The sequence below is a fragment of the Ranitomeya variabilis genome, chromosome 6 (genome assembly GCF_051348905.1).
Source record: "Ranitomeya variabilis isolate aRanVar5 chromosome 6, aRanVar5.hap1, whole genome shotgun sequence".
NCBI classification, from domain to species: Eukaryota; Metazoa; Chordata; class Amphibia; order Anura; family Dendrobatidae; genus Ranitomeya; species Ranitomeya variabilis.
In genome coordinates this window covers 98,189,267-98,215,128 of record NC_135237.1, presented here as the reverse complement: position 1 = coordinate 98,215,128, position 25,862 = coordinate 98,189,267, and the positions used below count along the sequence as shown (strand labels likewise).

The 25,862-nt window shown below is 43.6% G+C and overlaps 1 protein-coding gene across 8 annotated transcripts in view; it reads left to right on the top strand.

Moving 5' to 3' along the window:
• LOC143781908 (putative serine carboxypeptidase CPVL) overlaps positions 1-25,862 on the top strand; it is a 130,661-nt gene that overhangs the window by 56,219 nt on the left and 48,580 nt on the right. For all 8 annotated transcript variants that reach the window (XM_077268832.1, XM_077268831.1, XM_077268828.1 and 5 more), the window contains exons 10-12: positions 4,382-4,480; positions 8,424-8,597; positions 15,823-16,005. In XM_077268832.1, coding sequence (XP_077124947.1) covers positions 4,382-4,480; positions 8,424-8,597; positions 15,823-16,005 — 456 coding nt within the window. The remainder of the gene's footprint in view (positions 1-4,381; positions 4,481-8,423; positions 8,598-15,822; positions 16,006-25,862) is intronic.

Here is a 25,862-nt window from a genome sequence, read left to right as displayed (position 1 = left end):
GCTATGTTAAGTGCTCTGCTGGTGATCCAGGAGGCCGCTGCCTTATCAGATGCTTCTATCGACTCAGTTAAGATGGCGGCTAAGGCGGCGGGTCTCTCTAATGCTCCTAGGAGAGCACTGTGGTTGAAATGCTGGTCGGGGGACATTCAGGCGAGATCAAAACTCTGTGCCATTCCATGCAAAGAGTATTTATTTGGTCCGGCATTGGATGAGTTGCTAGAGAATGCTGGGGATAAGAAGTTCCCTAATTTATCCATATCCTGCTGTCGTCCCTTCAACAAGGAAAGATTTGGTCAGGGAAGAAAGCGTACATTTTCACCTGCTAGAGACCGATTTTTAGAGGGGGAAGAAAGGCATAGAGGTACAGGATTTATGTTCCGTCGTTCCTCAAGGGAAAGGAACAAGCCAGACCAATGACTAGCAATGCCTGTAGGGGGGAGGTTGTCGGCCTTTTCCGCAGCATGGTCAGAAATCACAAATGGTGACTGGGTGTGGTGCGTTATCTCAGGGACTCAAACTTGAGTTTAATTGTAACCCAGGAGATAACTTTAAACTTCCTTGCGCTCTTCTCCCCTTGAACAATCTGTGTTAGAATCGGAAGTCACGGCTCTGTCTAAAAAAATGTTCTGATAGAAATTGAGTCTGAAAGAGGGGAGAGGAGTTTACTCTCCTGTTTCTTATCCAGAAACCGATAACTTTTAGGACCATCATAAACCTTAGGTCCCTTAATAGTTTTCTGGTCAAACATACCTTTAAAGGGAACCTGTCACCACGTTTTTGGAAGATGGGATAAAAATAGCGTTAAATAGGGGCAGAGGTGGGCGTTACATTAGTGTGTTTGTTATGCGTTTATTACCCACCTAAGTTGCCGAAATACCTTTGCAAAGTCTCCGTTTTCGCCTGTCAATCAGGCTGGTCTGGTCAAAAGGGCGTTGTCTTCCCCCAGATTTTGCGTAGTTTTCCGTTGGTGGCGTAGTGGTGTGCGCATGCCCAAGGTCCCGAATCCTCTGCCAGGGGATTTAAAAGAGCGCGCTGTTCGTTATTTCATTGGTGATCGGTGGGCGCGGCCATCTTCCTTTGGCCGCGCGTGCGCAGAAGCGGCGCTCTGCTGGCCGCGGCTTCAGGAAAATGGCCGCGGGATGCCGCGCGTGCGCAGATGGATGGTCAGGATCCTTTCGGACAACCAGGTGGCGGTGGCCTATGTAAATCATCAAGGAGGAACACGTTCCAAGGCTCTGCTGTCTGGAAAAGGCAATCTGCCACCTGCATCACACATTTTTAATCTTTAACTGCGCTCCACATCCGAGGAAAAGAAAATGTAAAGGCAGACTTTCTCAGCCGCAATACCCTAAGGCAAGGAGAATGGTCTTTAAACAGGGACATCTTCAATCTGTCCGCAAATGGGGTCCACCAGAGGTGGACCTCTTTGCTGCCAAAAGCAACAGAAAAGTAAGATCATTCTGTTCCTTGAATCCCAGGGAGAATCCTCTGGCTGTGGACGCCTTCCTGATAACATGGGATTTTCAGTTGGCCGACGCTTTCCCACCATTGAACCTGCTCAGGCCTCTAGTGGTGAGGAAAATCAGGGAGGATGGTGCAAAAGTTGTACTGATTGCCCCGTTCTGGCCCAGGAGGACCTGGTTCGTATGGCTCAGGACAATGTCGGTAGACGATCCCTGGGTACTTTAAGACATCCCAAACTTGCTCTACCAAGGTCCGATCAGCCATCCACAAGTTAAGGGACTCCATTTAACGACATGGAGTTTCAGCGATCATTGTTAAAAGACAGAGGCTTCTCCCTGAATTTAGTAGATGCCCTTCTTAAGAGTAGGAAACAGATCACAACTAAGATCTACTCTAGAACTTGGAAGTTCCTGGCCATATCATACTTCGACATAAAAGAGGGCGTGCTGATACGCCAGATCTTAGAATTTCTGCAGAAGGGATTGGAATTAAATCTTTCCACGAGTGCACTAAAAGTACAGGTCTCAACCCTGTTTTCTTGTAATATTGCCAACAATTATTGGGTTTTAAGATTTATTAAGGCTGTTGGCAGAGCTAGACCCATACATAAGAGTATGACTGTTCCGTCGGATCTTAATCTAGTCCTTTCATCTTTGACAAAAGAACCCTTCGAATCCCTACAATCAGCCTCAATAAAGATGCTATCCCTTAAAACAGCTTTCCTGGTAGCGATAACCTCTGCATATAGAGTAGGAGACTTATAGGATAGGGTGGTCCTCAGTAAAAAAAAGTTTATCTGGCTTGCAGATTGTGTCTAACCGTGGTAGTCCTCCCAGGCTCTGAAATACAACTGATACGTAGGAGAGGTGCTGCCCTTTTGTATCTGTAGGTTTCCTGTTCCTGAAGGGCTGATCCCCTCTCTCGTGGTGCTGTTGTGGGCCTCTGAAAAAACGCCGTTACCGGTAAGTAGCTTAATGCTTTCTCCATTGAGCCTGATTTAAGTTTTCTAGATTTGCGGTTAACTTCTTTATTATGCACTTAAATTTGCTCTACTTCTAATGTCTCGCATTAACTCAGGAAAATTTAGTTGAAAGTAAATTTGGTTTCGGTTGTTACAGATAAAACAAACAACCTGAGCATGTAAATGCCTTACAGATGTTGCCTTACTTTGCTTTGACCCAAGCTCGGTCCGACATTGCATTCTCCAGCTCAGTGTATGCTATGCCTTACCAGTTACCTTCAGTGGGAGAACAGTAGCTCCATTTAATGTATTAGGGCCTTAATTCTACACGTGATTGGCTGTGTAGAATTGATCATCCAATATTGGTGTGATTAGACAACAATTTAAGTTAGGATAGGTAATCCGTATTGGACCTGTGGGGATGACACCCAGTACCATCACTGATTAACTGTTTGTGGTGGCAGCCATATGTAATCTTTGCTCTTATTAAGGGACGTGTAGCTTTCATGAATTTGATGCATTTTGTGACTGCTGTGCACATCTACCAGAAATGTTACTGAAGCCAGGGGCTGTCTTACATTTCTGGCTTGGTTAATGGTGTAAATTCTGATTTATTTTCCTGGGTGTGCTTTGCCATGTGGTGTTGCATTCCACACAAGCCCACTTTAGCAGAGCTGGTTGGCAAAGAGGGAAGAATAAACTCCAAAAATGTGACAGTGTGCCCCTTTGAGTTCTTTAAAAAAAATTAAGACATTTAAAGTTGTTATGCCAGAATTTTGTTCAGCCTATGTTGATTAAAATCAGGTCCATGGTGTTGAAGTGCAGGAAAGTTGTAAACGGAAGGTTGTGAAACCATAATCCTCCATGCCTAAGGATGCTCCTCCAAAAATGACGTGTTTTTTGCCATGTGTTTAGTGTTGGTGCATTAGTTCCATGGTTTCAGCTATCTGTCACTAGATTAGTCTGTCCTGTGTTTTGCGTTGTATAACGGTAACATGCTCCGCAGCTTTGTAATAGGGATTCTTGGTACATGAGGAGCATGGAGTAATATCCCTGCTGGCCCTTACAGTGTTGTGGTGCTTCTGGAATCGGTCATTGTCTTACACACAGCGCTGCGGAGGCGTAGTTGATTTGTATGACTATAGTGTATGGATTACTTTAATGGACTTGTTGTGTTCAGGGCTGTGGACTATGTAGGTTTCATTCACTTTAGCAAGTTACTAGATTTGTCGTTGGTTGTATTGGCACTTTTGTCTCATCATTGACCCTGATGGCAGACCTGGCAGCCTTCTTAGGCCTTCATCTGCCAGGACTACCAATCTATGCCCCTGTATTGTATTGTAGTAAGGGAGTAATGGGATGACTGAGGGAGCTGCCCCATGTTTACGCCTTACATGTTATGGCACCTATTGACTGCAGCATCTAAGGGGTTAAACTGCCAGAAACCTAGGAGTCTATTACAGCCAGCTTCTGCTGTGTATGGGATGAGCTGAACACTAGAGCCGAGTGCTTTATGCATCCACTGCAATGTCTGCTTCCCGTAGAGGGAGGTAAAGGCACTTCCCACATGGGGTGTCTAGCTCGTGTGTATTCTTGCTACTTGGTGTTCCAGAAATATAAATAAATATAAATTTATTTATGGACTTTACCAAAGGTACATTGCTCAGAGCATGCAAAAGACACCCCTTGAGAGTCCAATTACCCACAACCCCTTGCTAAAGGGCACAAACTACAAAGACCGTATCTCTAGCTCCTTTAAAAAATAAAATAAAAATACTATGGAGCAGCAGGATTAAAATAGAGCAAATCCTGCCAATTTTAAAACTGACCGGTTCTCTTTAAACCCCTATGTGCCAAGTCGTTACCCCACTGTGGGTACAATCAAAGGAAAGGCTGAGATACTTGCCAGTCACTGGCCTCTATTGATTGGGTGGCTTTATTTATTTTTTCTTGTAGGTATTTGACGCATTACTGAATGGCGACCGGGCTTCATATCCTTCCTTCTATCAAAATGTTACAGGCTGCACAAACTACTTCAACTTTCTGCAATGTCAGGTAAGTGTCAGAGGCCTGTAATGAACTTAAAAGGACAGTCAGCACAGAATGACTGTTCAAACAAAGTCCTGCTGCTCTGTCATGGCGGGGACCGTCATTTATTTACTTTCCCACCTGCTTGTTTTCCTTCTCTGCCCTTCTCTGGCTCTATGAAGCTAGAGCTGTCAGAGGGGTGTGGCGATGGGTGGAGGGGAACAAGCAGGTGGGAAGGTGTATATAAATGACTGGCCCCGCCATGATGCACAGAGCAGCGGTACTTTGTTTCAGCAGGCATTCTGTGCTGACTGTCCTTTAACACTGGCACATGTATCCAGGAAGGTAGTTCTACAGCGTTGAGTAGAATACATTTTGTTTAAGGTGTCCAGACATGAGCAATAACACTTATATACATCTTGAAGTCCAATATAGGAGTCCAGTTTCAGCAGCTTGGATAACTGCACCCTATAAAGGGGTTACTTGTTCCCATACTGCACACCTCTCCTGTACGCCACATGACTGATGTGTCTGGCCACAAGCGCCTCCATCAGTCATTCTCCTCTGCTTAAAATGGATGTCCTAGTCATGGTGGGGGGATTCTAAACCTGGGACCTCCACCGATCAGTCGTCAGCGCAAGCAGCGGTCAGAAACAAGTAGTTGCAGAGCTGAACTGCTTAGTTTCCGCTGCTGAGTACTGCAGATCCTCCTCCTTTCTGCTGGCCGTAGCTAATAAACATTTGATGAAGCTGTACTGTTCAGGTGAGCAACAACTTGCATCTGGCCAGTGCTGAGAACTGCTGATTTCCTGGGGGTGCTAGGCCCCTACAATCTGTTTATTACTCATTTTAACCCCTTTCTGACCCGTCGAGGTGGTATGGGCCCATATGACCACCGACGGGATAGTACATAATCACTGATCAGCTGTGCTCACGGGGGGAGCGCGATTGATTGGGGCCGGGTGTCAGCTGACTATCGCAGCTGACATCCGGCACTATGTGCCAGGAGAAGTCACGGACCGCTCCTGGCACATTAACCCCCAGAACACTGCAATCAAACATGATCGCAGCGTTCTGGCGGCATAGGGAAGCATCGCGCAGGGAGGGGGCTCCCTGCGTCCTTTCCTGAGACCCGGAGCAACGCAATGTGATCGCGTTGCTCCGAGGGTCTCCTACCTCCTCCCTGCAGGCTCCGAATCCAAAATGGCTGCGGGGGGGCTTTCCGGGTCCTGCAGGGAGGTGGCTTCCAAGCGCCTGCTCAGAGCAGGCGCCGGGAAGCCTCCCTGCTGTGCCTGTGTGATCGCTGATCTGACACAGTGCACAGCAAAGTGTCAGATCAGCGATCTGTCACTTTACTGTGATGTCCCTCCTGGGGCAAAGTAAAAAAGTGGGGGGGGGGGGGGGAAATTATTCCAATAAATTTCTTTATCTAAATTAAACTATAAAAGTACACATTTAGTATCACCGCATCTGTAACCACCTGACCTATAAAACTGTCCTAGTTAACCCCGTAACACCGTAAAAAAAGGCAAAAAAAGACGCTTTATCATACGCCAAACAAAAAGTGGAATAACACTCCATCAAAAAGACAGATATAAATAACCATGGTACTGCTGAAAACGTCATCTTGTCCTGCAAAAAAAAACGAGCCGCCACACAGCGCCATCAGTGAAAAAATAAGTTGGTCCTCAGAATAAAGTGATGCAAAATTTATTTTTTTTTTTAAATTATCGTATAAAAGCGCCAAAACATAAAAAATGATATAAATGAGGTATCGCTGTAACTGTACTGACCTGAAGAATAATACTGCTTTATACCGTTCCAAGTTTGGTAAAATTGATAAACGCCCCCCCAAGAAATTCATGAATAACTGGTTTTTGTTCATTCTACCTCACAAAAATAGGAATAAAAAGCGATCAAAAACTGTCACATGCCCAAAAATGGTACCAATAAAAACATCAACTTCGTCCCGCAAAAAAACAAGACCTCACACGACTGAACCAAAATATGGAAAAACTATAGCTCTCAAAATGTGGAGACGCAAAAACTATTTTTTGCAATAAAAAGTATCTTTTATTGTGACAGTTGCTAATGATAAAAATCCGCTAAAAAACCTTCTATAAAAGTGAATAAAACCCCCCTTCATCACCCCCTTGGTTAAGGAAAAATGATGACATTTTAAAAAATGTATTTATTTCCATGTTCGGGTTAGGGTATGGGTTACATTTACAGTTGGGATTAGGGTTAGTGGTGTGTTTGGGTTAGGGTTTCAGTTAGAATTGGGGAGTTTCCACTGTTCAGGCACATCAGGGCTCTCCAAACGCGACATGGCGACAGATCTCAATTCCTGCCAATTATGCATTGAAAAAGTAAGTGCTCCTTCCCTTCCGAGCTCTCCCGTGCGCCCAAACAGGGGTTTACCCCAACATATGGGGTATCGGCATACTCAGGACAAATTGGACAACTTTTGGGGTCCAATTTCTCCTGTTACCCTTGGGGGGGGGGGGGGGGAAACCAAATTGGAGCTGAAGTAAATTTTTTGTGACAGTTAAATGTTCAATTTTTTTTTTTTTTTTTTAAATTCCAAATATTCATGTGAAACACCTGAAGGGTTAATAAACTTCTTGAATGTGGTTTTGAGTACCTTGAGATGTGCAGTTTTTAGAATGGTATGACACTTAGAAAATACCCATCATATAGACCCCTCAAAGTGACTTCAAATGTGATGTGATGTCCCTAAAAAAAAAAAGTGTTGTAAAAATGAGAAATTGCTCGTCAACTTTTAACAGTTATAACTCCCTTACAAAAAAAATTTGTTTCCAAAATTGTGCTGATGTAAAGTAGACATGTGGGTAATGTTACTTTTTAGTGACACATCTCTGTGATTTAAGGGCATAAAAATTCAAAGTTGGAAAATTGTGACATTTTCGCCAAATTTCCATTTTTTTTTTTTTTCCCCAAGTAAACTTGGGCAATATCAAATAAATTTTACCACTATCATGAAGTACAATGTCACGAGAAAAGTGTCCAGGATCCATTGAAGCGCTCCATAGTTATAACCTCATAAAGGGACAGTGGTCAGAATTGTAAAAATTGGCCCGCTCATTAATGTGCAAACCACCCTTGGGGGGTAAAGGGACTGTGGGCACAGAATGACTGTTCAAACCAAGCACAGGCACTCTGTGCTTCAGTTGGGCCAATGATTTAACTACACCTTCCCACCTGTGTGGTTTCCATCTAAACAAGCAGGTGGGAAGGTGTAATCAAACCAAGCTCCACCACTTCACAGCAGGGCCGAACACTGAATCTGTGTAGACTGTACCATCTTCTTAAGGCTAGGTAATCCATATCGCCTTAGTGGAACAACCTTTATCCCCTTCCCGACACTTGGCCTACTAGTGCGTCATATGTCTGGTCCCTGTTCTTATGCAAGCTGAGGAGCTGTGCATCCATTATCAGTGGTTGCAGCTCTGCCTGTTGCTAGCCACTTACTTGCTGCAGTCAGTCTCTAACAGCAGCCATTACCGTGCGAGGCCTGGTGGTGCGCAGTTATATGCACCCATCGAGCCACTCATTGCGGTCTGAAACCTGGACCCACCTGGCCCTCCCACTGTCAGCTATCTTGCTCCAAAAGATGTAAATTTTCAACAAATCTACAAAGGGCAACTTCATTTGTTAGGGAGGACATGAACAACTATTCCTGGTGCCAGACTAGAATGTGAGGTAGAAAAAAAAAATCTAAAAGACCTCTGCTAGAAGTTAGCACTCTAGAGCATGAAGATGAGGTGATTGTGTGGGGGTGCCGGTGCCATCTAATGACTACATTATTTTTTGGTCCTTTTCACATCAATGGATCAAGCTGGAACTATGAAATGAACTAATATCGTGCTTGTTTGGCTTTTTTTTTTTTTTTTTTTTTTTTTTTTTAAATTTCTTGTCTCTAACCCTCTCTTCTCAAATTGTATGTTAGGAGCCGACAGATCAGGGGTATTATGTGCCATTTTTGGCATGCTCAGAAGTGAGGCGGTCAATCCACGTTGGTAACCTGACCTTTAATGATGGCGCTGAAGTTGAAAAACATTTGCTTTCTGATGTGATGAAGACCATAAAGCCATGGTTGGTGGTGCTAATGGATAATTATAGGGTAAGTGTCCTGCTGCTTCAAATCTCATTACTCGCTAACCATCAGTAGAAGGCCTCTGTTGCTTCAAGGTCAGTAGGTTTAACTGGCCTTTAAAGTAGGATAAAAGCAGAACCCTCCACTTCTCCCCATGAGCCAGAGCAGGAAAAGGGTTCTGCAATACTGGAAGTTCACAATGATTTATTGCATTATAGCACACCACACCAAAATGAGGTGATCAACGCTCCAGGGATGCCAGTTCTGACAAGTGTGGACATCGGTGCATCTCATTAAATGGCCTTTGAACTACATGTCATAGTTCTTCTTCCACAGCTGGAGACTGTTAGGTTAGTGGTACGTGATTTGTGTTCACTTGTTCCAGTATTTTTGACTCCAAAATAACTTTATTCTTGGGGATAGTCCATGAATATTTGGGAGTTTAAATCTTGGCACCCTTGCCAAAAAGCTGCTAGAAAGGCTGCAGTGCTTCACTGAGCCATGTGAGTTCTTCAGTGTATAAATCAGACTTAGTGGTTCATACTCGCGTGCTTTTTTTTTCACTGTGTACATGTCCCTACTGCAACACTTGGCACGAACCCTATGAAATGTGCAGCATAAAACCTGATGTAAACTGAAGAGACTACAGTGCTCATCAGTCATCAGAGCTCGGCGCCACCATCCAATAAATTGTCTGAAGAGGCTGCAAAGAGTCAAATCCCCTGCTAGTCTACAAATGACCATACATACAAGATGCCTGTTTGCGGCAAATGGCTGTCCTTACTCTTCCACAGACCGAAGCCCTCGGTTGAGTGTTCACAGGTTTTAATGGGGGGAGGTAGTGGAGGAAAGGCTCTGACAGCGGTTCATGATCTTTCTCTTGCCTGATCCTTTGTTGAAAGGCCCCCACTAACATCAAATGGAAAGCTGGTCCAATCTGTGAGCTTAGACATTCATTAATATGTATATAGGCTTTTATGCCTTCCGTTACTAAACCCTGGGTAACCAATGTAATTGTAGGTTCTAACATTTTTTTTTTTTTTTTTTTTTTTTACGGGTTGTTAATGAACATGTATATTGTCTCATTTTCAGCTACAATAATCTTGTAAATTAACAGGATTAGCCTGGTGACCAAATTAATGTTTGTGTTTTTTTTTTTTGTTTTTTTTTTTACATGATCAAATTTCCATAGTTGCCTATCCTTTTGAATTTACTAAAAAAGCATTCAGTACATCTTTGCTGGAAATAGTACACACATCACTTGTAGAAATCAAGACACCCTCAACTACAATGTCTCAAGGGCACAGATTGGTTTTCCTATCACTGTCAGCAGAAAACATTCTCCTTCAAATAATCCTGATTTTCAAATGGCCCAGCTCCCCACCGATCCAGCAAGACCGTCCTGCAATTGGGTCTCTGTTCCAGGTGATGTCAAATGTCCCAGCCTGTGATCAGTGTAGTGCTGCATAGCGTGAGCACTGAACTGAATTTGCTCTGGGCAGCACTGCATAGATGACCGGACTTGTGTGCAGCACTTTACAGCACTGCCAGGAGCTTCAGCATCTCCACTACAAAAGCAGTTGACCTATAGATAGAGCGCTCAATGAGCCCCATGTGCTGAATAGTGGCCTCTGCAAAGCTTTACCCAGGTTTCTGTTAGACCCAAGTGCTCACACAATTGTTTGGTCCCTTCCTAGCAGAGCAGAACTGGTGGATCCTAGCTCACCCACGTCATCTATGCCAGTGACTTATCACTGGGTGTTTTCTGAAGCTCCTAGATACCTCAGATGGTGGAAAACTTGTGTGGTAAAGAAATGTCCCCCAGAAATCTATGAACTCTAATGTTAATGTTGGTCTGTCGCCTCCCTTCTTATGATCGCCACCCTCCTGCTTGCTTCTTGTGGATGACACGACCCTGCATCATCCACACGGGCTCCACAGCATTGCGCTCCTGCGCAGGCACACTTCTCTGCCCTGTTGAGGGCCGAGCAAAGTACTGCAGTTCGCAGGTGCTGGGAAGAGGTCAGAGGCCCGGTACCTGCGCACTGCAGTACTTTGCTCTGGCCCTCAACAGGGCAGAGAGGTACACCTGCGCAAGAGCACAATGCAGGGTAGCATCCACAAAGCAAGCAGGAGCATGGCATCAGGGAGGTGCTGGACCAAGACCAGTTACACCCATCGGACCGGACCGCCCCACAGGTGAGTATAATGGGTTATCTATCTTCTTACAGGTCAGGCTGGGGCAGATATACAGCATTCTAGAATGCCATATATCAGCCCTGAAAGGTGATGACTGTATCCCTTATATCAGCCAAAACTGCTGACAGGTTCACTTTAATTTTCTCTCATAACAAACCGTAACTGTTCTGTATGCATAACTTTTTTTGTACAGCATAATTAATAATAATCTTTATTTATATAGTCCCAACATATTCCGCAGCACTTTACAATTAAGCGGGGACATGTACAGACAATAAATTCAATACAAGTTAAGACAAATTAAACAGTGACATTAGGAGTGAGGTCCCTGCTCACAAGCTTACAATCTACAAGGAAATGGGGGGGACACAATAGATGAAAATTGCTTATTTCAGGTCTGACAATTATAATAGGGATTTTCATTTTAAGCTGCATGATCCGGTCATCAGCCCGTGTGTTTAAGTGCAATAGTCAAGTATCAAGTGCAGTTATCATGTGCATGGAGGGTGTGGAGACAGATTAATAGTAGGGTGCAGATTCCGAATATTTGGAAGGAGGGAACAGGGCAAAGTTAGTTTACTGAGTAGTTGATGTGGTAGGCTTGTTTGAAGAGATGGGTTCTTAAAGCGCGCTTGAATAGGTCGGGGCTAGGTATCGGTCTGATCATATGGGGAAGTGCATTCCAGAGAGCTGGCGCAGCGTGAGAGAAGTCTTGGAGACGGAGGTGCGAGGTTCGGATTACGGGGGATGTTAGCATAGCTATTAGAGAAACAAGTGTTCATAAGCAATTGGTTGCACATCAAGTCCCACATAAAAGTACAAGTGATGAGTTACTTCTGTATCTACAGGGAATCTGACACCATTTATGCTGCCCAAACCGCAGGCAGGATGAATCTGAGCTTTGTTGCAGCTATATCCAGATATGTTCTTCATAGTTTGAAGAACTGGCTGGGGACTGTAGTGCGTGAGACTGGCCTGATTGCTAAGGGCGGCACCAGACTAAACGACTAGCTGGGTCTTTCCCTACGGCTCTCAGTGTCTTCAAACTATTTCCTCTGAAACGCTCCAGCATTTGTGAAATCTTGGGCAGCATGCATCAAGTGAAATAGCCTTCTAAAGTAGGAGTACACAACCTTCATCCTGGGGAGCTACATGTGGCCAACAATGCCAGTCTGTGCTGCCCCAACCATCTGGACACAAATGCTTTTCTGTATGTAGCTGTTCTGATGTAGTTTCTATATCAGAAGAGAAGTGGTCAGCAGATCAATACTTGGAATGGCCATGTAGTAATATTGCATTGTCCTATAAATGGGGTCCCCTATTTCCATGTTTGGCATATTACCATGGACATATAAACTAGGGGACAAGCAGTTGCTACTTACCTGACTATGCCCAATGCCGATTTCTGCTGGCAGTGATCAGACCACACAGGCCAGTGACTCAGTAATTTCCACTGATGTCATGTCTACAGAGCCGCTGCTAATGCTTTGCTCTGACAGAGCATGACTGCTGGCGTTGTTTGACAGCCGGCTCCCCGTTTGCAAGGAGCTGTGTATCAGCATGTTGGCAGTCGCGCTCCTGTCGACAGCAGCCTGGAATACAGCTGCTCTGATCAGCTGAATCGCCGGCAGGAGCGGTCAGTAACCGGTCTGTGCTGGCGCCCAGTGGAAGAGGCAGGTAGTTAACTACCTGCCTGTTAGTTAAAGTCCTGGATAAACCCTTGAACAATGCACCCAAATACTATCTCTCAAATGCAGCTCGTATGTGCAACCTATGGCCACATTTGGCCATTTATGTGCTATGGACTTGCTGGTCTGTTACACTAAATGCTGACTATGTAATATTTTACATTGGAAAATTCTTCTATGGACAGGATTCAGATGGCTAAATAGCAAATAATTGATACCTAAACATACAGTAAAAAAATTGCCCCCAAACACCTTCTCCTGATACACATCCCCCATGTTGATGAAATTAGTTCAGGACATGCTGGCTACATTGTGATGGTTCATGTGCCTCAGGACAGGAGCAGCCTGTTTAGAGATTACCTAGGCAGGAAATGATGGTTATAAAGCCGTAGAAACTGTCATTTTCTCATCTCCAGCTCCTTAAATCCCATCTAATTGCCTCCTTGTTTGCTGCTTAGTGGTTTGAAGTTTTTGCCAGCTTATAGCACATTATTGTCCTGAGATCTCAAAACCTTTACTACTGTTCATTTGTATATTTTCGTTTTTTTAAAAAAAAATTATTCCGCAGAGTGCAGTTTACTTTGCTCCAGTTTACTTTTTTTAATCAAGCATTTTATTTCCTCACTTTTACTTTTTGCCTGAACACCCGATGGTTTGCTGATTGACTCCTCTAAATGTGCTTTTTAATGTGAACTGAGCTTAATGTTGAAATATGCACATGATGCCTGACATAACTTGTGGCACCATCCTGTCGTGTTCTCTTTGATCACCATAATGAGTCCCCTCTTAAGTTAAACATATCCATGTAGCAATTGATTTGCTGCCACCTGTCAGAGGAGGCGTCAGTTTACCTTTGTGTGAACTGTTGCCCCTGGGCAGTCTTTAAAGAAAATGGGCCTCAGTTTGCCACACTTCATTCACAACAGTGAAATTAAGGGACCATTTGTTGCCTTGTTTGAAAGAAATGACAAAAACAGGTTTGAAGCATAGTATAGAATGGGCCACAGCGATTGCTCTAGATTGCTACTTACAAAGCCTGACTCCAGTTATCCCTACATACAGTAAATTCCTTTTGGCAATCTCCTTCTCACCCTCCCAAAAATAGAAATAAGTACCGTAATAGTTTTAAAGATAATTGTTTTTTTTTTGTCTATAACCAAAATGTGGTTCTTAGACTGAATTTGCTGAGAATAAGAGCTGATCTGCAGTTCCTGGCAGATGACAATGCCGTGTAGCCCTGTGCTATTCAGCTCTGTTTACATCTGGCCGGAGAGCATAGACAATTGTTGGGGGCGCCCATGGTGCTGCCCCACCCAAGTCTATTGATCACCCATCTGGGGAAGCCCTTTAAATGAGCAGGAAGTCACTGCAGCTTTCTACTATGGCAGGAGCTGCATCTGATGCCTTGTATTCAATATTGAGTTCCTACCAATTTTAGCTGGGTACATTAGTTACATATTTTCTATGCCGATTTCAGTAATGTCAGGAATGGTCAAAGGCCCCATCAACACGTTTTGTTTGACATGCATGTTCTAGTTGTGTTTTTTCACGGATAGAACATGTGCCCACTTTATATTTCGTGGGCATGTTCAGATGTCTGGGTAGATCCAGCTCTCCAACATACCAGAATCGCACTGGTGATGGAAACAGATGTAGGTGCATGGAAATTGAATCCTGCACACTGTTACACTTTAGTTGTTCCCACCAATGATCATGCGTCAAGTGTATGTATATAAAGATATTATAGTTAAAAGAAAAAGGGGTTTTGTACAGTGTTAGCCAGTTGATAAAATGATGATCTGTGGGCAAAACAAGATAATCTTATAGTTATGATGCTTTTTTTATTGCTATCAAAAATAAAATAAATGATGCTACAAAACAAGCTTTCAGGACTTATACCATGCCTGAGGAAGGGCCCGACCAGTTTCTGAAGAAACAAATATATACACAAAGGCATGGTATAATATAGAGATGATATTGGTCCTTGGAAGACCCTGTACACTGCTGGATCACTGTCCATGTAAGCTTTGCATTTTGCTTAGACCTATGGCTGTATATTCCCCATGGCTGATATTTTCACTGTCCCACACACAATGATCTTCTGACTTGCAGGTCTGGCCAGCAGATGTGGAATGAGATCTGCAAGAGATAAGGGAGGCCTCAACCTCATATATAAAGAAAAATGTCTCCTATGCAGTCTCTCGATTTTTGGCTTGGGAATTTGGATAACGATTACATGCAGTACATTCCATATTTATAAGCACTTATACTATATAGCAGAGTTTTATTTTCTGAAGTCTGATAATGTGTTTTGTAAACCCTTTTTTTTTTTTCGTTCTCCTGTGAGCCTTTGGCTGTTTAGTCATGGACCTAATTTTTTTTTTTTCTGTTTTTAAAACTTTCAAATCAAGGCAGTGGCTCCATTGATTATGGAGACTCTTCCTCTTAAAAGTAAATAAACAGAATTCAAAACAGATATTGGCATAGCCATGTCTTGTATTTTGTTTTTGTGGGGACTTTATTTATTTTTAAAGCACAGATGTGGGCATAACCATATGTTTGACACTTTTTTTTATTTTTTATTTTTTTATTTTTTTTTGTTTAAGGACTTCATATTGATAGGTTATTGGCCTGTTAACAATATTTTACACACGACTACTGATGTTCAGTTTGTAGTCTTCCACTGGACACTCTTGGCTTCGGCTATTAACTCTTTTTTGGAATAAGTGATGCTACTTGTGCATTCAGAACTAGTCGGCACCATGAATACAAGCGTTACAGCATGCCATCATGTAGTATGGAAGTAATTACTCCCTTATGCCCCATTGTTCTAAGTAGTATCCCATCTGCAGTGTGAGGACGTCTTTGAGGCATCACTTTCCATGTTGGAGGAGCTCACTGTAAAACATGACCAGCCATAGAAGGCGCATTGTTTGTCATCGAAGAATTCAGGATTTCATTATGCTAAGATAATGCAATTTGTTAAATCGCAACTCCAGCTTTGACAGACTGCAGTCTTTATGGGAGTGGGGACATTGATCTTAATGTTGAGTACTAAAGCATCTGTTATTTCTGAGCTACTCATTACTCGCCTCCCCCCAGCTCTCTAGATACAAATGCTAAAGGAAAGCCTAAAGTGATGTCAATGTAGCTGAACTGTTCACCGTGAGGACACTAGTATGGCTAGGATTGGCTGGACTGTAATACAAGCTGTAAATTTGAATCAGGCCAGCATCAGGTAATGTATTTAAAAGGCTACCTACCTATTAGGATGAATTTCTAATGCATTATTTTTATGGTATAGTACCAATAACTTAATTCAAATATAGTATAAGAAAAGTGATCACCTCCTCCTTTTTCATCAGGTCCTGATGTACAGTGGTCAGCTAGATGTTATAATCGCAGCTCCGCTTACTGAACGATTCCTGCAAACTTTACCTTGGTCAAAACTTGAAGAATATAAGGAAGCTGAGCGGTCAGTCTGGAAGATCAGGTCAACAGACACTGAGGTGGCTGGTTATGTCCGTGTGGCTGGAGAGTTTGCTCAGGTAAGACACCACCAAGATGAATGTGCCATAAAAATAAGTTTTTACTTAAATGATATGGCTATGTGCAGCATGGTCTGTTCACCCCAAAAAGTTAATACCTTTTCTCACATCCTGTATAAGCGACACAAGTCCATTGTAAATATGTATACATGGCATAAAAACATGTCAGTCCAAAGAAACCTCTTGTCGTGAAGAACTATTGATCTGTTGAGGTCACTGGTAATATAACGCTGAATTAAGAGGGCTTATGGCTTCTAAATATTAGCCGGTCCTCAGAATATGCCATCGATCTTCAAGTCTGACCTAAATGATCCGCATGTCTATACATAGACAGGAGGTTGAGGTGTTCAGTAGCTAGTGGATCTGTAGCTAGCTCTTATTTCCTCTTCATGAGCTTTATGCACTTTCTGTATGATTGAGGATGAATAAAATAACGATATTTTGCCATCCTGAAGGATAGCGGGGTAAAGGATCTTGTGTACAACCCACTGCTATCTCTAGCATCATATGAGAAAGGGCTTGGATGGATATGGAGCACTTTGTATAGGCATTTGGCTTGATAGTCTAGCAGACACTGCAAAGGAAAAGTGGTAGAACATTTTTGATGTGGACTAGTTACTTGCCAGCTACGCAAACACAATGTGTGAGGTGCACTGCCACACTGTGTAAGTCGTTGTCCATTTGTTCAGTGAAAAGGGCTCGATGCTTCCCAGAGCTCTGCTTCCTTGGTGCCAATGGTCAGCTCTCCAGGGCATTGTATAAAGTCTGAGATTCCACCACCTAGTCACATTTTTGACTATTCACGTTCTCAGAAAATGGTTAAATGTTGTGCAGAAGCTCTAAGCAACTGATTTATACTCCACACAATTACTGCAATACCTCCAAAGAAAATCACTGTTGGGATGCTGCTGCTTTTTTTTTTTAATTTTTTTTTTTTTATATAAACTAGAAGAAAGTTATCGGACTATACATGGCTGAAGTCTGCTCTGCAATACAACTATAGGGTTAACTTATGAGCATGACAATCGCACAAAATAAAAACCATATTTAGTTTCCATCTGCTGCAGTTTAACAAGGGGCTGCTGTTGGCTCTACAGGGTGACATTGTTCTTCTCCTCATGGTCACAGAAGACCAAAACACACGGGGAAAACACGAGTATGTGATCATCGAAGACTCTGCTTTTTTTTTTTTTTCTTAACTTCTAATCTTGATAGATTTGTAATGTTGTGCCCTGATTTTCTCCCCAGTGACTTGATCCAACAATTATCAATTTAGCCCAACATTCACAATCGTTCACCAATTATTGCTATACATAGAAATGTATCTGTCATACATTTTACAAACTTCTCTGCATGCATAGAAATGGATCTAATTTGTGTCTTTTCACTTAATGTTGCTAATAATTGAAGGCATGAAGTTATGCAAGTTGGCTCACAGAACTAAAACGATAAACCTATTTAGATGGTCTGATCATGGGCATGAATGCTTGTTTCAGATGAGCACGTTTAAAAGGTCCGATAATAGTGACTCTCTATTGCCCATTAAATGAGCAAAATGCTTGTTTTAAGGGTACAATTTTTAAGCAGACTTTAAAAAATTAAATTTATAAGTGCATCACAGCATAAGTCCCATATTCACTGGTTAGATAACCTTGTTCTGTATGCATAGATCATCATGTAAACAATCGTTCTATGCACAGAACTAGGTTTCTGGTTGTCCTGTTTAAATATTGCTGATTACCATAATTTGCAGATCAGCAGTCTCTTAATGAAGATCAGGCAGTGCAAGAAAGGGACCATAAAGGGTATGTGCACACGTTGTGGATTCCATTGCAGATATTTCTGCGTGGATTCTGCACGTAAAATGACCTGCGTTTTACCTGCAGATTCCCTGCAGGTTTCATGTGGATTTTGTGGATTTCGCCTGCATTTTTACACCTGCGGGTTCCTATTATGGAATAGGTGTAAAATGCTGTAGAATCCGCACAAAGAATTGACATGCTGTAGAAAATAATCCAGTGTTTCCACGCTGAACTTTCCGCATCATGTGCACAGTAGATTTGGTTTTCCATAAGTTCACATGGTACTGTACAACACATGGAAAACTGCTGCGGATCTGCAGCCAAATCCGCAACGTGTGCACATACCCATAAATGTGTTAGAGTACACACATACATATATACATACACACTATCAGCTACGCCAATTTAATGTTTGACCCTCTAAAGAGCCTTGCAACATGACCAAGAATGTATGGCAAGCCAGATGCTCATGCAGACAGTTCTACATTGAAGGGGTAAAATACTGAAACATGTGGAGTCTATTGCCAGATGGGAATAAAGTTAAAGCAAAAAGCCAGCTCTCCCTACAATGTCACCTCAAGGGCATTGCACTCAACCAGCTGAACTATGCTTTGCACTGATGAGGGGTAAAAGCATCAGTGTCTGCAGATTAATTTCTGGCATGGTATTTCTCCCTGGTCATGTTGCAAGAATTAATGGATCATTGACTTTCAATAGCTGCCCCATAGGTGGTACTTCTCTGAGCGAACTTTCAAGTGTTTCAGCCATATTGTTGCCTGTTATTCCATACCCCAATACTCAGCTGATGCCTAGGAAGAATCTTGTGTTTTGTTTTTTTGTTTTTTTTTTCCGCTAAGGGAAGCGATCACCTGAACCAGATATCACCGACCTTCGGAATTGACTGACTTGCTTAAAACATCTAGCAGAAAGATGCGCTCCTGCTTACCGTGCACATTTCAGATTTTCCTTCTCTGGGGGTTTTTAAGTAGGGGTCACCAACAGAGAATCTTCCATGTGTCAATCATGGATATTGTTGCCAACTTGCCAAACTTATACTTAAAAAAAAATTATAATATATAAATATATGTATATGGACCTATCCAGGTTTGAAGTGACTTTAGAGGTACTGTCAGGTAGTTTATTAACCCATCAGGTGCTTTTTAAAGAATTAATGCAAAGTGGCATGACAAACGGAAGTGTATTTTTACCACATAAGGCCATGTGCACACGTTCAGTATTTTTCGCGTTTTTTTTCGCTATAAAAACGCAAAAAAAGCTTACATATGCCTCCCATTATTTTCAGTGTATTCCGCATTTCTTGTGCAAATGTTGAATTTTTTTATGCGGGGGAAAAAAAAGCAACATGTTCATTAAATTTGCGGAATTGCGGGGATTCCGCACACCTAGGAATGCATTGATCTGCTTACTTTCCGTATGTGACTATGCCAACCATGCGGGAAGTAAGCAGATCATGTGCGGTTGGTACCCAGGGTGGAGGAGAGGAGACTCTCCTCCACGGACTGGGCACCATATAATTGGTAAAAAAAGAATTAAAATAAGTCATATACTCACCTTCGAAGGCCCCCGGAGTCTTCCCGCCTCTCATCGGTGCATGCTGCCGCTTCCTATAGATGGTGTGTGTGAAGGACCTGCGATGTCATCGAAGGTCCTGCACACACAATCTATAGGAACGGAAGCCGCGGAGATCGGCTGTCTGCAGGTGAGTATAACCCTTTTTTTATTTTTTTTTAAACATTCTATCTTTACTATTGATGCTGCATAGGCTGCATCTATAGTAAAAAGTTGGTCACACTTGTCAAACACTATGTTTGACAAGTGTGACCAACCTGTCAATCAGTTTTCCAAGCGATGCTACAGATCGCTTAAAAAACTCTAGCATTCTGCAAGCTAATTACACTTGCAAAATGCTACAAAAAAACGCGAAAAAACGCAAAATAAAATGCGGCTTTCTTGCAGAAAATTTCCAGTTTTCTTCAGGAAATTTCTGCAAGAAATCCTGACGTGTGCTCATACCCTAAATGTCAGTAAAGGTACCGTCACACTCAGCAACTTTCCAACGATCACGACCAGCGATACGACCTGGCCGTGATCGTTGGAAAGTCCTTGTGTGGTCGCTGGAGAGCTGTCACACAGACTGCTCTCTAGCGACCAACGATGCCGAAGTCCCCGGGTAACCAGGGTAAACATCGGGTTACTAAGCGCAGGGCCGCTGTGCTCTGATGTGCGGCCGGCCGGCGCTGACACAGGATGCAGGAGGAGTGCAGAGAAGCGGACGCCCGGGGAAGTGACAGGCACTGGAATGTAAGTATGTAGTGTGTTTTTTTTTTTTTGTTTTTTTTTTTACATTTACAATGGTAACCAGGGTAAACATCGGGTTACTAAGCGCGGCCCTGCACTTAGTAACCCGATATTTACCCTGGTCACCAGTGAAGACATCGCTGCATCGGCGTCACACACGCCGATGCAGTGATGTCAGCGGGTGATCCAGCGACTAAATAAAGTTTCAAACGATCTGCTATGACGTACTAATCTAAGGGATTAGATAGATATGGACGGTGCCAACACTGATCGTGGCTGATACACCAAGTTGCCTATGCAGCATCTATAGTAAAAGATAGAATGTTTAAAAATAATAAAAAAAATAAAAAAAATGGTTATACTCACCTGCAGGCGTCCGTTCCTATAAATGCCGGTGTGGTTCAGGACCTTCCATGACGTCGCGGTCACGTGAGCGGTCACATGACCGGTCTCGACCAATCACAAGACCGTGACATCATCGCAGGTCCTTCACCGCACTCCAGCTATAGAAACCGAAGCTGCAGCATGCAGCGGAGAGGCGGGAAGACATCGAAGGTGAGTATATGACTATTTTTTATTTTAATTCCTTTTTTTTGACCAATTATATGGTGCCCAGTCCGTGGAGGAGAGTCTCCTCTCCTCCACCCTGGGTACCAACCGCACATAATCTGCTTACTTCCCGCATGGTGTGCACAGCCCCGTGCGGGAAGTAAGCAGATCAATGCACTCCTAGGTGTGCAGAATCCCCTGCAATTCCGCATTTTAATGAACATGCTGCTTTTATTTCCGCAATGCGATTTTTTTCGTGGAAAAAAAGGCTACATTTGCACAAAATGCGGAATACACTGAAAATAATGGGAGGCATATGTTAGCGTTTTTTTCGCGTTTTTATAGCGAAAAAACGCGAAACAAACGCGAAAAATACTCAACGTGTGCACATGGCCTACTTGTGCCTGTTTGTTCAGGTATAATCAGTGGATGCCATCCTTCTAGTTGGATGTATTCCTCAGTGATGGCAGGTCTAGATTTCTATCTTCAGTCTAATCTTCAGTTAAGCTGAGATATTCAGATCCCTTCAATTTTATTTTCTTAGATAAAGACAGTTCTAAGTTCACATGTCCATGTAATCATCTGTTTGAAATGGACCCAGCAGCAATCAGGGCTGTGCAGTCATAAGCCAAGCCACCAACTCCTCCATTTCCCTGACTCCATGACTCCACAGCACTGAGCAAGTACATAAAGTGCAGCACAGATTCATCTCCCCTAAAAGCCCAGATCCTTAGATCAGGAATAGAACAGACATTTATAGGACACTTCATAACTTTACCAAATTATGAAAACATTTACAGCACATGCACTGAAATACTGAACCCAATTTATTATATATTTTAGGAATCCATTTTGTACAGACTGACTCCACCAAAATGTACTGTCACTCTTAGGCTACTTTCACACTAGCGTCAGGTAATGTCCGTCGCAATGCGTCGTTTTGGAGAAAAAACGCATCCTGCAAATTTGCCCGCAGGATGTGTTTTTTTCTCCATACACTTGCATTAGCGACGCATTGCGACTTCGCATCCGTCGTGCGATGGATACTTTGTGTTTTGGCGGACCGTCGGCACAAAGTTCCATGCAACGTGTTTTTTTGTGCATCGTGTCCGCCATTTTCAACAGCATGTGCAGCCGAAACTCCGCCCCCTCATCCCCGGACATTACAATGGGGCAGCGGATGCGTTGTAAAACAGCATCCGCTGCCCACGTTGTGCTAAATTAACAGTCTGTCCGGTACGTTGGGCTGACTGTTTGCGACGGCCCGTCCCGACCGACTAGTGTGAAAGTAGCCTAAGACAACAGATTGCTGCCTGGGCTGTGGATTTAACTTTTTTGTAAACTGATTGCAACAGGATCTGTGCCCTTCACCTCTTTCTGACATCAGACTTAACAGTATGCCGATGTGGGCTCCGGCACTGAGCCCACATCTTTACTGGCACATGTCAGCTGTTTTGAACATCTGACATGTGCCTTGAACAGCTGCAGTTGGAATTGCGATCCACCCGTGGCTATTAAAATGCTGCTGTCAAACTGACAGTAGCATTTATCATGGGCTTCCTTTCCTTTGGCAAAATGGGTCAGAGGAGAGATTTGACAGGCTCTGAAAAGTCCAAAATTGTGAGATGTCTTGCAGAGGGATGCAGCAGTCTTGAAATTGCCAAACTTTTGAAGCATGATCACCGAACAATCAAGCGTTTCATGGCAAATTGCCAACAGGGTTGCAAGAAGCGTGTTGGGCAAAAAAGGCGCAAAATAACTGCCCATGAATTGAGGAAAATCAAGCTTGCGATATTTCAGAGCTGCAACGTTAATGGAGTAACAAAAAGCACAAGGTGTGCAATACTCAGGGACATAGGTAAGGTAAGGAAGGCTGAAAAACTACCACCTTTGAACAAGAAACGTAAGAAGATAGATATTTATTCGGACTCCCATGACAGCACTATGAGAGAGGGGATCCGCCCATTAGGAACAGGAAACCAACAGATACAAAAGGGTGGCACCTCTCCCATGCATCAGTTGTTTCCTGTTCCTAAGGGGACGGGATCCTACAGAAATTCTGTCTACAAGGATTTCAGGCCGGCCGACTCAAGGTAGCTAGGGGGTCTCCTACCTCGGCCGGTGCGGGTTACCTGAAGCAGTCACGGTGGTCCCGGGGGGCTGCACGGCGGTGACTGAAGCAGCATGGAGCGGTCGCCAGGGGGTGTCCTGCCTCCAGAGCCAGCGTGCGGTAAGTATAGGGGTCCACCCTCCCTCGAGTGCTGTGATAGGGCGGCGGCATCTAGGTGATGCCGACCGGAGCGCAGCTGGCTGGCCTTCATGTCCCACGTTGCTTGCAGCGCTGACAGGAAGGGCTGTGGTGATGTCAACTTCCGGGTTGCGGTGCTCCTGCGCATGCACGGGGGCACCAAGATGGCGGCGCCCACCGATGATTGCACGCCGCTCTCCCTCAGGGCCTCGGTAATTTCCCTACAGCTGCAGGGAGATGGGAGCCCAAACAGACGCTGTGCAGTAACGTGCTGACCGAAGGAGGGGCTTTATAAGACAGATCCTCCTCCGTGTTCCCTGCTTCTGGCTCCAAATCGTTCAAAATGGAGTCTGATCATGAGCAGCAGGTTATGCTGCTGGATGAAGCAGCCCAGAAGCCTGTGGAGAAGGAACACGTGAAAAGGAGTGATGGATCTGGCCGCAGAAGTTCCTCCAGACAGGGGTCTGGAGCCTTGACCAAGAAAGATCCCCCTCGTGCTTCGGTATTTCTCTGGGTGTGGGCAACCACTGGTAAGTGATCTTCGTGAAAGTTCACTCAGTGACTAGTCTTCCCTCATGTGTTTGTTGCTACAGGGAAGAAAAAATGTCAGTAAAACGAAGCATTGGGAATGTGCCATCTGCGGAGCTCCCTTGCCTGACTCACACCCTAAAAAATTGTGACCCCCTGTATCCAACAGATGGTGAGGTCTTGGAAAAGGGGAGGGGGATATGGCATTTAGATCTATAGACTAGTCTGCCTTACTTGCCCCCTCAGGTAGCGGAAGAATCCTCTTCTATTGCGGCCAGTCTGAAGGAGATGGTTAAAATGGAGGTCAGACAATCCATTAGAGACCTTTCACAAGCAGGAGGCTCTAAGCGGAAAGCTCAGTGGACTTCCGATTCATCTGAGGATAAAGACAAGAGCGAAGTCTCAGACGATTCAGCAGCATCAGCCTCCTCTTCGGAAGAAGACGCTGCTCATTTTTGCTTACCCATTGAGAGGGTAGATAAATTAATAAAAGCAGTCAGAGGTACTATGGGTATAACGGAACCCAAGCCTCAGCTATCCAAACAGATGATGTTCAGTGGTCTAGAGCAGAAGAGGCATAGAGTTTTTCCTCTGAATGAGAAAATACAAGAGCTCATTAATAGAGTGGAAAAAACAGAGAAAAAAGGATCTTTACCGCCAGTGCAAAAGCGTAGATATCCTTTTGATGACCCAGCTGTCAACAATTGGGAAAAAGCCCCTAAGTTGGATGCGGCAATTGCCAAGGTGGCAAAGCGATCCTCTCTCCCATTTGAGGATATGGGAACTCTCAGAGACCCCCTGGATAGGAAGGTGGACACCTTTCTAAAAGGTACTTGGGAGATGGCTGCTGGCTCCTTAAGACCTGCGGTGGCGTCGATCTGTACAGCAAGGTCAATGATGGTCTGGCTGGACCAGTTGGAAGAAAAGCTAAAACAGGGGGCCTCTGGGGACTCTATACTCGCTGCATTACCGGTGATTCAGGAGGGGGCTGCTTCTTTATCAGATGCCTCCATTGACTCTGTAAAATTGGCAGCCAGAGCAGCTGGACTCTCGAATGCTGCTAGAAGAGCCTTATGGTTAAAATGCTGGCCTGGGGACTTGCAAGCGAAAGCAAAACTCTGTACTATCCCTTGTAAGGGTGAATATTTATTCGGACCCACTCTAGATGAACTATTAGAGAAAGCAGGTGATGACAAGAAGAAATTTCCGAACCTATTTGGTTCGTATCGTCGTCCCTTCAACAAAAAGAAGTTTAATTGTGGAAGGAAGCGTACCTTCTCGCCAGTGAGAGATAGATCCAGATGGGATGATAAGCGAAAACGAGGTACAGGATTCATGTTTCGTTGTTCTTCGGCAGAAAGAAAAAACAGGATCAATGACTAGTAGTCCCCGTGGGGGGAGATTGTGATTGTTGACCATTCTGCCGAGAAATGCAACAAACAGTGTGTGAATAAAGCACACTGTATCTCAAGGACTTAAACTCGAATTTACTCATATTCCACGAGACAAATTCAAGTTAACCCCCTTGCGTTCATCTCCTGCTGAACAATCTGCGTTGGAAGAGGAAGTAATGACACTGTGCGCTAAAAACGTCCTAGTAGGCGTTCCGCATTTCCAGGAAGGGAAAGGGTTTTACTCTCCCCTATTCCTAATTCAAAAACCTGATAAGACTTATAGGACTATTATAAATCTTAAAGGCCTCAATAAATTTTTGGTGAAGCACACCTTTAAAATGGAATCCATTAATTCAGCAATAAAAATGCTTTTTGACAACTGTTTCATGATAGTAGTGGATTTGAAGGATGCCTACTATCATGTGCCCATTCATGTGATTACCAGCAGTACCTGAGGTTAGCAGTGTTAATGGGTGGAACGATTCGACACTTTCAATTTAGAGCACTTCCCTTTGGGATAACTTCTGCCCCTAGGGTGTTTATGAAAATAATTGCTGAAGTCATGGCGTATTTAAGAGAATCAAACATCCTTATAATCCCCTACTTAGATGACTTCCTCATTGTTGGAAATTCGGTAGATCACTGCCTATCACAATGGGAAATTACTAAAACTAAATTAGAGCACCTAGGTTGGGTCATAAATTTCAAAAAGTCTAAATTACAGCCCCTTAATGTTCAAAAATTCCTGGGGTTGCTGTTAGATTCAAAAACACAAGTGTCTTCTCCCTATAGAGAAGTTAGAACAGATCCAAAATCAGGTGTCAAAAGCGATTAACACACCTTCCATGATGCTTCGTCAAGCAATGTCCCTGCTAGGCCTACTCACATCATGCATACCAGCAGTAAAATGGGCGCAGTTCCATACTAGATCCCTACAAAAAGAGGTCTTATTCTATGACAGAGCTCTAAAGGGCATGTTAAATGAAAAATTAACGCTGGGGTCATTTACATTAGTCC